Consider the following 12754-nt stretch of genomic DNA (forward strand, 5'->3'; position numbering starts at 1 on the left):
CAGTGAGCTGAGATCATGCCGCTGCACTCCAGCCTGGGCAATAGAATGAGACTTTGTCTCAAAAAAAAAAAAAAGAAAAGAAAAATGGTGTTGATAGACTTGCTCAATGTAGGGTTGCCACAAACTTCAATTTGTGAAAAACACAGTGTCTGCAAAGCACAGTAAAGCAAAGAATAATAAAACAACATGTACTTATACTATTATTGACTAACCTAAAGAGAGTTAATCTTGCAAAAGCTGAGGTCCCTCTATTGCTTTTTTAAAAAAAGTGTATAGATTGGGAGGGTACAAGTGCAGTTCTTCCATGGATATATTGCCTAGTGGTGAAGTCTGGGCTTCCAGTGTAACCATCACCTGAATAGCATATATGACATGGGACCCAATAGGTAGTATTCCACCTTTTGGAGTCTCCAGAATATATTATTCCATTCTGCATGTCCATGTGTACCATTGTTTAGCTCCCACTTACAATGAGAACATAGGGTTTTTGGCTTTCTGTTTTTGAGTCATTTCACTTAGGATAATGACCTCCAGTTCCAGCCATGTTGCTGCAAAATACGTGATTTTATTCTTCTTTATGGCTAAGTTATATTCCATGGTATATCTATACCACATTTTAAAAAATCCAGTCATCCATTGATGGACACTTAGGTTGATTCCATGATTTTGCTATTGTGAATAGTGCTGCAATAAATATATGGAGTGCAAGTGTCTTTTTGATAGAATGGTTTCTTTTCCTTTGGGTAGATACCCAGTAGTAGGATCACTGGATTGAAGTATAGTTCTAATTGTAGTTCTTTGAGAAATCTCTATACTGTTTTTCGTAGAGGTTGTGCTAACTTACATTTCCACCAACAGTGAATAAGTGTTCCCTTTTCTTTGCATCCTTGCCAACATCAGTTGGTTTTTTTTTTTTTTTTTTTTGCATTTCTCTGATGATTTGTGATTTGACCATTTATTCATGTTTGTTAGCCACCTAGCCACCTATGTGTTGTCTTTGGAAAATGTCTGTTCATGTTCTTAGCCTACTTTAAAAAAATTTTTTTTTTTTTTAAAGACAGGGTCTGGCTCTGTCATGTGGGCTGGAGTGCAGTGGTGTGATCTTGGCTCACTACAGCCTCAACCTCCCAGGCTCAGGCCATCTCTGGGCTGATAAGAGTCTATAGTTGTCACCAGTAAAGGAGAATTTGTACCCTGTCTTTAGGTAGAAAAGCAAGAGGATATGGAGAGCTTTTCCCCTATTCATTGCTTTAGGCTCAAAAATAATTTTTATGTCAGAGACATATTTTGGGGTGATATATCTTTTTCCTTTCCTTTTTCCTCATGGCAGAAGGCAAAGGAGAAGCAGGCACCTTCCTCACAGGGTGGCAGGATGGAGTGAGTACAAGCAGAGGAAATGCCACATGCTTATAAAATCATCAGATCTTGTGAGACTCACTATCACAAGAACAGCATGGGGGAAAATGCTCCCATAATCCGATTATCTCCACCTGGTCCTGCCCTTGACACGTAGGGATTTATGGGGATTACAATTCAAGATGAGATTTTGGGTAGGGACACAGCCAAACCATGTCACTTGGGTCTCAACCCCAAGATATCTCATTATATATATGCAAATATTCCAAAATCTGAAAAAATTTAAAACCTGAAACACTTCAGGTCTCAAGTGTTTTGGATAAGGTATACTCAACCTGTACTACTGCTGCTTCTCAGTGAATTACGTGGCCATCTACCCAGTTACAGTTAAGCCTAAAACCTGGCAGCCATTTTTTATTTTCTCCTCTCTTATGTTGTATCCAAGTAATCTGCAAGCCCTGTTGATTCCCTCTTCAAACCATATCGTTAAATTCTTCCACTTTTCTTTGTCTCCACTGCCACCATCCTGTTCTAAGCCAACATGATCCCATTGCTGAACTACTGCATAGTTTTCTGCTTCTAATTTGGTTCTCATTGTAATTCATTTTTTTCATGTAATAATGGTCTTTTAAAAAATGGAAATCAGCAGCCTGGCCAACATGGCAAAACCCCGTCTCTACTAAAAATACAAAAATTAGCCAGGCATGGTGGTGCACACCTTGGAATCCCAGCTACCCAGGAGGCTGAGGCAGGAGAATTGCTTGAACCTGGGAGTTGGAGGTTGTAGTGAGCCAAGATCACGCCACTGCACCCCAGCCTGGGAGACAGAGCAAGACCCTGTCTCAAAAAAAAAAAAAAAAAAAAAAAGGAGACAGACCGTATGGCCATCCTGCTTAAAACTGTTCACTGGATTTCCATTGTACTTGGAATAGAATCCTAAATCCCTAAGCACTTGATTTGGCCAGCCCCTGTCTACCTTACTTTGTTTCATGCTCATCTTCTGACTTGCTTAACAGTAGCCACACTTCTTATTTCCTGTACATACCAGGTTATTTTCCTACCTCAGGGTTTTTGCATTGAACTTGCTACATTCTCTACTCAGAATGCTCCTGCTCGTCCTCATCTTTGCTTAGATTCTTCTTTTGCTTCTGGCCTTAGTTTGTCACGTTCATTAAAGTAATGCACTTTCCCACCTCAACCTATTAAAGAGATTTGCAAAAACTGAAAATGCTACTCTTCTTAATTCTCTTTTGAAAATAGTTTTCTTTTTAGTAAAAATGTTATTAACATAATGGGTTTATTGTTATTTTAGAATTAATAGGTATTCAAATTTCTCATTAAAATTTCAGGTTTAATTTCAAATATAGTAAATACTGATAGCTATAACACAAACAGAAGGCCTTTGGAGACCTTAGTAATTTTAATTTTTAATTATGACAAAGTATCACAGAATTTACTATTTTAACTATTCCTAGATGTACAGTTTAGTAGGATTAAATATATTCATAATGTTGTATAGCCATCCATTTGCACAACTAGACTTCCAGAACTAGAAAAATTCTAAATATTTCATGTAAGTAGAATTATATAATATTTGCCTTGATGTGTCTGGCTTATTTCACTTAGCATCATATTTTCAAGGCCCATCTACATTGTAGCATATATCAAAATTTCATTCTTTTTATGGCTAAAGAATACTTCATTATATGTATAGACCACCTTTTGTTTATCCATTTATTTCCTCTTTATTCCAAATTATAAGTAATTGAAAATATAACTACTAATTATTGGTCATTTAAATAGAAGATTTATTGATTAAATAGTAAACCATATGGTATAGAGTCTACATATGGATAGAATGTGGATGATGAAGATCCTTTCCCATACATTTTTTTCTATAATCCGGAGAATGAGATATTCAATCTGGTATTTGAAATTCTTAGTCATAATTGTGGTAACCTTTAGTCATCTAACTTTTATTTGTCCCTTGATGTTGAAAGTACTGGCTTTATACAGGATAATTTTATTGAAAACATAAGCTTTGTTATTTTAAATAGTTAATAATTACCTGCATTAAAGTTATTCTTTCTCTAATAAGGTTAAGTTACCATTTTATTTTTCAATTTTCTCTGAGGCTGTTTCAGTCCTGTCATCCTGTTATCTTACCCTGTTACTTTTATTGACCTAGAACAGGGGCTGGTACATAGTAGGTGCTTAATAAATATTTATTGAGTGAATGAGTGTTCTCAGATACACAGTTAAACAAACACTCTTTTTTTTTTTTTTGAGACGGAGTCTCGCTCTGTCGCCCAGGCTGGAGTGCAGTGGCACGATCTCGGCTCACTGCAAGCTCCACTTCCTGGATTCACGCCATTCTCCTGCCTCAGCTTCCCGAGTAGCTGGGACTACAGGCACTCGCCACCATGCCGGGCTAATTTTTTGTATTTTTTGTAGAGATGGGGTTTCACTGTGTTAGCCAGGAGGATGGTCTCGATCTCCTGACCTTGTGATCCACCCGCCTCCGCGTCCCAAAGTGCTGGGATTACAGGCGTGAGCCACCGCCCCCGGCCTACAAACACTCTTTAATATTATTTTTGTAGATCATACATTAAAGTCATGTATTATTTGTAGGTTTTACTAGTTTAATTCTCATAAAGTACTATCATTTTCAGGTTTTTAAATTTTCTTTAACTTTGTTCCTGTTTATTAACAAAGATTGGGCTTTTTGCTTTAAAAACTTTTAACATTCAGGCCGGGCACGGTGGCTCATGCCTGTAATCCCAGCACTTTGGGAGGCTGAGGCAGGTGGATCACGAGGTCAGGAGTTTGAGACCAGCCTGGCCAACATAGTGAAACTCCGTCTCTTCTAAAAATACAAAAAATTAGCTGGGCGTGGTGGCGGGTGCCTGTAATCGCAGCACCTGGGAGGCTGAGGCAGGATAATCACTTGAACCCGGGAGGTAGAGGTTGCAGTGAGCCGAGATCGCGCCACTGCACTCCAGCCTGGGCGACAGAGCGAGACTCCGTCTCAAAAAATAAGTAAATAAATAAATAAATAAACTTTTAACCCTCAAAAGTTTTCAACACTATATTGCCATGTTTTTAACCTTTATTAAGCTATAGAGCCAGATTGTTAGCAAAGGCAGTTATTTCTTGGCTTCTGTGCTCATGAATCAGATCACAGCTATTTCTTTGACTTTGGCTTTGTGGTTTCTTGAACTATTTAAGTGATGTAAAAGATGAGTCTTGTTAGGTGTTTCCTTTCTTTTAAAAGTGTATTTCATGTTTTATTGTAAACAGATTTTCTCCAAGGAAACTTTTCTCTCTAATCTCACCTCATCATCTCCCTATAAAAGAGATATATTAATTTCTACATTGTTTTATTATTAGGCTATTTGTTACACATATATATGTTGATTTTTATTTTACTTATATTTTTAAAGTATTCTCAGAGATTTTGAAGTAACTCCATTCTGACTCAGTCTTTTGCAGATTGCTGGAAATTTTCCTTTAGGTCACTCTCCACCCACTTTGGGAATTGTGAATGCTCACTATTGGTTCCCTCTGGCCACTGAATACATGAGTAAATGTCACATGCATGTGATATTGCTTGTCAGAGAATGGAATTCCAAGACTTCCTCTTTACACAGAACAGTTTAACTTTTGTGCTTCTGGGCAGAGGTATGGTCCTTGGGACAGTTCTCCTTCAACCTAATAGTTATGGCAGAGATCAGGACACTTCTCTTTGCTGCCTGTGCACTGAGGCCTCAGAATCTGCTCTACCCGACTTGACAGGTATGGTTCAGAGTTGATAGTTTCAGGGAGGCTTGATAACCACATTAATCAAGTGTGAATGAATATTTCAAAAAATTCATCTTATCTGCTACTGGTTTTGTCTTCATTCTTGGTCAGTGAAAGTTTGTGTGCTTTCTTGGGGGAATATCTCATAGTAGGATCTCAATAAATACTGAATGGAAGAATGTATGGATAATATGTAGTATTTTGTAATGGTAAGATATAGATGGCTTGATGTGAAGAACTTAAGCTATATTGAAAACTGTTGAATAATTTACCTTACATAATTTTTGAAAGAAGTTATTAAAACTTATTAGCTTCTTAGAGAATATACAATCAGATAAAGTAGAATTCTGGCAAGATAATGTTTATAAAATACTTGAAAATGCCTAAACTAAAAATTTGTAATATTAATTTCTCCTCTTACTACCTGACACATTTCTAATTAAACTGATAAAAGTTATTGAATGACTAATTGGTGAAAAGTGTTTTTAATAAAATTAAACATTAAGCTTAGGAATTTTCTCAATTTGAGTTTTATTATTTTGGGTTTTAACTTTTTTAATCAAGATAATTTACTTTGTACAAGTGGCTATTCTGTTTTGCTTTATTTTTGCTGTAGCCTGCAAATGTAGCAATAGAAAAATATACCTTTTCTTAAATGTGATAATATATTTCTGTTATCTAGGTTCTTTACATGAGTGAAAATCAGTCTTCTCTTATCCCATCTTAAATCTCTGGTCTACCTCTATAGCAGTGAATAATGGAAGATAACTTGATATCTAAGTTACCTAATTTATAGTAATCGTTTCATTTTGTTCAAAAATAAACCATTCCCAGCCCACACACTTGCATTTGGGCGTATACAGTACATCTGAATCATCCAGACATGTCTGTCTTAACCAGTGAGGAAAGTGACATAGACTATAGCTACTGGGTAACACTCTGACATTTACTTGCTCTTCCCACAGGCTTTTGTTTTCTTTTGTTTTTGCCTTTATCCCTTATCTTGTTCCCCCTCATTTAGTTCCTTTACTCTTTATGATTCAAAATATGTTCGTTCTTAGCTTCAGAAAAATGTTAGGATGTTTTTCTCTTTGAAAAAGTTTTCCTTTTGTTTGGTGTAAGTCGGTAGAATGGTGTTTAAGTGGATATCCTGTGCAGACAGATTGTGCAGGAAATTGACCCTAAGTTCTTTGAGAACAAAAGAGGAGTGGGAAGAAAGAAGAAAGGAAGGAAATAAGATCTTTTGACTCAACCAAAAAGACCGTAAAACCAGAGACGGGAAGAAGGGGAATGGGGAATAAAAAGGATTGTTTTCTAAGTTGTGGTTCTTTTAGTACTTTGGCCTCAAAAATTACTTTTATCCTATAGTTATTACTTTGCATATTTCAGAAATATAATATTGTTTGGCCTGCATATATCTCTTAAATTTACATAAAATCGTGCTGTAGATCTCATTCTGTTTTCTCCTTTTGTCAGATAACACAACTTTCAGGAAGTTGACTTGTCTTTAAGAGTCCTCTTTTGGGTTCAGAGTTCCCCCTTATTATAAACATGTCCTTGTGTATAGACAGTCTGTCACTCTGCTGTCATCAGTGCAGAATTCCTATTAATCTAATTTTTTTTTTTTTTTCTTAAAGACAGGGTTTTGTTCTGTTGCCTAGATTGGAGTACAATAGTGTGATCTTGGCTCACTGCAGCCTCAACCTCCCAGGCTCAGACAATCCTACCTCAGCCTCCTGGGTAGCTGGGACTACAGTTGTGTGACACTATGCCCAGCCAATATTTAATTTTTTTTTTTTTGAGATGGAGTCTTGCTTTGTCACCCAAGTTGGAGTGCAGCAGTCTGATCTCAGCTCACTGCAACCTCCACCTCCCGGATTCAAGCAATTCTCCTGCCTCAGCCTCCCGAGTAGTTGGGATTACAGGCACCCGCCACCACACCCAGTCAGGGTTTTGCCTTGTTGGCCAGGCTGGTCTCGAACTCCTGACCTCAGGTGATCCACCTCGGCCTCCCAAAGTGCTGAGATTACAGGCGCGAGCCACCACACCCGATGAAGTCTCATGATGTTGCCCAGGCTAGTCTTGAACTCCTGGCCTCAAGTGATCCCTCCGCATTGGCTTCTCAAAGTGCTGAGATTATAGGCATGAGCTACTGTGCCTGGCCTGCGTTCATCCAGTTTAAATGTTTATCTAATTTTAAGTCTGAAACCTTGCCAGACTCTAGAGTTTTGTTTTATATTCTTTCCTCTCATAGCATCCTCTGTGAGTAAGGACGTATACATAGTTCATTCATTCAGCAAATCTTTTTTGAGAGCCTCTTATATGTAGACACTGTTCTGGAGTCACTGTTCAGTGAACAAAACAGACAAAAATCCTGGTCCTCATAAAACTTACATTTTAGCAGGGAGACTTAGATACATGAATATAATAAAAAATAAGTAAATTATACACTATGTTTGGTGGTAATAAGAGCTATGGAGATAAAATAAATCAGGAAAGGAGTCAGTGGGGGATGTAAAGTGTTATCAAGAATAGATGTACTTTAAAATGGAATAATCAGAGAATGCCATACTGAGAAGGTAACATTTGGTGAAATGTCATGGGGAAGAGTGTTTTAGGCAAAAGGAAAAGCCAGCGCAAAGGTCCTGAGGCAGAAGTGTGCCTGCTTTGTTCAAGCAATAGCATTGATGTCAGTGGCCAGAATAAGGTAGAGGAATAGTAGCAGGAGATGCTGGGCAAGACCAATTGTGAAGGACCTTGCAGGGCCTTTAAGGATTTTAGCTTTTACTCTAAAATGGGGAACCTTTGAAGAGTCTTGAACAGAGGAGTAGCAATATGACTTATGCTCTGAAAGATGGCTGGTATGTTGAGAATAAGCAGTAGGGAACAAGCATGGAAGCATGGAAATCAGGTGTCTAGTGAAATAGTCTACATCAGTGGTCCCAACCTTTTTGGCACCAGGGACCAGTTTCATGGAAGTCAATTTTTTCACAGACTGGGGTGGGGAGCGGTGGTTTCACATGAAACTGTTCCACCTCAGATCATCAGGCATTAGATTATCATAAGGAGCATTCAACCTAGATCCCTCGCATGAGCAGTTCACAGTAGGTTTCGGCTCCTGTGAGAATCAAATGCCGCCACTAATCTGACGGGAGGTGGAGCTCAAGCGGTAATGCTCGCTGGCCCATTGCTGGCCCGCTGCTCGCCCGCTGCTCACCTGCTGCTGTGTGGCCCAATTCCTAACAGGCCACAGAGCTGTCTGTGGCCCAGGGGTTGGGGTCCCCTTATCTAGATGATGGTGGTCATGAAGTGGTACTGAATGAGGAGTGGTTAGATTCTGGATATATTTTTGAAGGCAGTGCCAATAGAATTTCTGAGTGAATTGGATGTTGTATGTGAGAGCAAGAAGGGAGCCATAAAGGATTCCATGGTTTTTGGCCTCAACATTTGAAAAGATGGAATTGCCGTTAACTGAAATGGGGAATTCTGTGAGAGAAACAAATTTGGAGGGAAGGATGGATGATAGTTTTGCATATTGAGTCCCAATGGTGTTATTAGTGATTTCTCATCTTTATATTCTAAAGCCCAGCACAGTGCCTTGCATGTGGTAATTCACTCAAATTACTAGGGATTTCTTTTTCCCCAATAAACATTTAAAATAATTAAACAGGCTGGGCGTGGTGGCTTGTGCTTGTAATCCCAGTACTTTGGGAGGCCAAGGCAGGTGGATCGCTTGAGCTCAGGAGTTTGAGACCAGCCTGCACAACATGGCGAGACCTTGTCTCAATAATAATAATTAAACAATATCTGACAGCCATTGGAAAACTCTCCTAAACTGGCAACATTTTGGAGCTTGAAAAGACCCCTGGGTCATTCTCCGGGGCTGTAATCAAAGTAACTGAGTTATCAGCATGATTAATATCCAGGCAGGGGGCAGGTTTCATAGTGAGGTTTAATGCTGTGTGCTTAAAACACCCAGCTGTTTTCAGAAATACAAGAAATCTTAAGTTGCACTGTAGATTCCCTGAGCGTCCATCCTGAGAGCTTGGGCTGTTCCAGATGCAGCAGACGCTGACATGAGAGGAGCTGGCACCACCTGACAGCAAAGGGGTTCATGGAGGCATCAGTTTAATCAATCATCCTTCTTAAACTTGCTGTGGATGTAAGGCACCCGGTCCAGAACTGGCCTCCAGTCAGTGATTCACAGCAGCTCCACAGTGCCCATGGCGCCCCTTATGTCCACTGTGGGAATCCAGTTCTTGGCCAGCTCCTGATTGTGTGAGCCCAGGAAGCTGCTCAATGTTGCATCACCGTCCTCACCCTCAGGGTGATCGAATTACTGTTTTGTAAACTTTAAAATTTAATATACTGAGTTTCACAAAGTAAGGTATAACTATATGACATTTGCTGTTTTTGTCCTGATAGGGGTTAAGAGTTGGCTTCTGCTTATTACTGTTTCTAACTTGGTTGTTGATAGTACCAACGTTCTTTTTACTGTTGAGTTTTTCTCTTATAATTTCAAACAAGGGGAACTTTTCCTGTACTACAAATAATTAAATATACTTAAACTGTTTGATAATCATTAAACAGAGTATTTATAAACATTGTAATGTGTTACCAGTGTCACTGGCAAAAATATATATATATTTATAAGTGTGGATTATGTAGTGTTTAGTAATGGATGCTAATAAATATGGATATTTTCTGTACTTTTTTGGCATTTTTTTCATTTTAATAAAGGATTGGCATTTTGTAGCCCAGTGGAAATTCTGCTAGAGTAGGTAATTTTTGCATTAGAATAAAGACAAATATGATATATGAAACTGGTTTGAAGAATTTTTTTACAATATGGATTTTTGTTGATTTGGTCATCCCAAATTGGCTATCTTGGTATAGAATACAGCTGTTCCCATTCACTATAATTCTGCATTTACATAAGGAACAACATAACTACTTTAACTTTTCATGATATCAGAACTTTTTTTAAGTTTATCATAATCTTAATGTAAAACAAAATTGAATTAACTGGAATTTTAACTATATATTCTTTTTGAGAGAAGGGAATATGAAACTCTGAAACTGGAGAATTATAGAGCCAACCTACAACAGGAATTTCTGTGTGTATATCATGTAGAAGTTATGAAGCCTTTTTTTTTTTTTTTTTTTTTGAGACAGGGTCTCACTCTGCCACCCAGGCTGGAGTACAGCGGCGATCTCGGCTCACTGCAACCTCCACCTCCCAGACTCAAGCAATTCTCCTGCCTCAGCCTCCCAAGTAGCTGGGATTATAGGCACGTGCCACAACGCCTGGCTAATTTTTGTATTTTTAATAGAGATGGGGTTTTTCACTATGTTGGTCAGGCTGGTCTCAAACTCCTGACCTCAGGTGATCCACCTGCCCAGTCTCCCAAAGTGCTGGGATTACAGGCCTGAGCCACCGTGCCTGGCTGAAGCCAATTTTTAAATACTGTTTAATGTGATTTTAAAATTAAGATACATGTTGTTTCCTGTCACTTATGTGTTTGTGTAATTTGGGCATTTGTTTAGCTAACAGTTACTAAACGCATATTATGTAACTTTTGGTAGGAAAAGAATACCATTCCAGATACGAGGAACATGTTATGATGTTTGGGGAACAAACATACGTAGAATGTATTATTAATATAGAGATAAAGATAGAGTATTAATGCAGCAACTGTGATGCTTTTGAGAGTACAGACGGGAGGTGCAGTAGCCCCCATTATCCAGTTTTGCTTTATGCAGTTTGTTACTGGCACTCCACCCTAGTCTGAAAGTATTAAGATATTTTGAGGGAAAAAGAGAGATACCACATTCACATAAATTTTATCACAGTATATTGTTATAATTGTTCATTGTGTTATTGTTAATCTCTTTCTGAGCCTAATTTATAAATTGTATCATGGTTATGTATGTGTAGGAAAAACATAGTATATAGTGGGTTTGGTACTATCCTGATTTTAAGCATCCACTGGGGGTCTTGGAACATATTCCTCATGGATAAGGGGGACTGCTATATATTGGAGCTGAGTATTGCAAGTAGAAATCAGCCAGTCAAAAGAAAAGTGGGGTGAGAACCCATTCCAGTTAGTCTGGACTGTGTGAACCAAGGCCAGAAGGTGGGAAGCAGCATGGTGTATATTAAAGTTTACAATCTGAGGTATGGAGTTGGGGAGAGGCGAAGCTGGAGAAGTAGGTAGAGACCTGACTTGAAAGGCCTTTGAAGGCCATGAAAAGGAGACTTTAGCTTGATGTTAAACTATTGAAGAAGCTTAAGAAAAGTGACGTGGTCAATTTTTTTCTTAAATAGATCACTTTGCCAGCTGTGTGGAGGATGGATTTGAGGGAGACAAGACTGGAGGCAGTAGTCCAGGTGAGAGATGTTGAGATGTTGCGGATTTGAACTAAGGCATTGGCAGTAGAGATGGAGAACAGGGAATGGATTTGAAAATAAATGGAACCACAAATTCAAAGATTTTTCCTTTCATATATGATAAAACCATTTTTATATTAAAAATAAGTTGGCCTGGCTGGGTGTGGTGGCTCACGCCTGTAATCCCAGCACTTTGGGAGGCCAAGGCGGGCAGATCACAAGGTCAGGAGTTCAAGACCAGCCTGGCCAACATGGTGAAACTTCGTCTCTACTAAAAATACAAAACCTAGCTGGGCTTGGTGGCATGCACCTGTAATCCCACCTACTCGGGAGGCTGAGGCAGTAGAATTGCTTGAACCTGGGACGTGAAGATTGCAGTGAGCAGAGATTGCGCCACTGCACTCCAGCCTTGGCAACAAAACAAGACTCCATCTCGGTGGTGGGGGAGGGGCGCGGGCGGGGAATAAGTTGGCTGGGTGTGGTGGCTCACGCCTGTAATCCCAGCACTTTGGGAGGCCGAGGCGGGTGGATCACCTGAGGTCAGGAGTTCGAGACCAGCCTGGCCAACATGGTGAAATCCTGTCTCTACTAAAAATACAAAAAAAATTAGCTGGGTATGGTGGCAGGCGCCTGTAATCCCAGCTACTTGGGAGGCTGAGGCAGGAGAATCACGCTTGAACTCAGGAGGCAGAGGTTTCAGTAAGCCGAGATCACGCCATTGCACTCCAGCCTGGGCAACAAGAGCAAAACTCCATCTCAAAATAATAATGATAATAATAATAATAATAATAAGTGGAGGAAGAGAGACATAAAAGTGTTGTTATATGACATAGACATTTGGATAGTTTGCCTTTGTAGACAGACACTAAAAATAGTCTGATCAAGAAAATCGGTACTGGAAAAACAGTGTGTTTTTTGTATAATTGATCTGGGCTATGAGAAGCAGGTGATCTTTAAGATGGTATAGAGATCATCTGTGCTATGTACTGTGAATAAATTTAGAAACTGTAAAGGCTTGAGGAAGAAACAGGTCGTAAAAGGCTTGGACCACTTTGAGTAGAAATTCAATAAATGCCCGATGATAGTAATGTTTTCTAGGCTCTTCAATTAAGTTATTGATATTTACAAAAAATCACTGCTCAGGAAAACAAAATAGAGTTTAAAAAAGTCATTCAGGCCGGGTGCGGCCATGTTTCGTTTTTTTAA

At 39.0% G+C, this 12754-nt stretch overlaps 1 protein-coding gene across 10 annotated transcripts in view; it reads left to right on the forward strand.

The window, feature by feature from the left end:
• Positions 1-12754, forward strand: part of ABL2 (ABL proto-oncogene 2, non-receptor tyrosine kinase) — a 126825-nt gene that overhangs the window by 81651 nt on the left and 32420 nt on the right. For 3 of the 10 annotated variants that reach the window (XM_024253553.3, XM_024253574.3, XM_054550721.2), the window contains one exon: positions 11486-11548. The exons of 3 other annotated variants lie outside the window; for them this stretch is intronic. In XM_024253553.3, coding sequence (XP_024109321.1) covers positions 11486-11548 — 63 coding nt within the window. Of the gene's footprint in view, positions 1-4864; positions 5152-11485; positions 11549-12754 lie in introns of those variants that run through there. 4 more of the 10 variants (XM_002809752.6, XM_009240502.4, XM_024253563.3 and 1 more) reach the window with 4 other exon arrangements.

The sequence above is a fragment of the Pongo abelii genome, chromosome 1 (assembly GCF_028885655.2).
Source record: "Pongo abelii isolate AG06213 chromosome 1, NHGRI_mPonAbe1-v2.0_pri, whole genome shotgun sequence".
Taxonomy (NCBI): Eukaryota; Metazoa; Chordata; class Mammalia; order Primates; family Hominidae; genus Pongo; species Pongo abelii.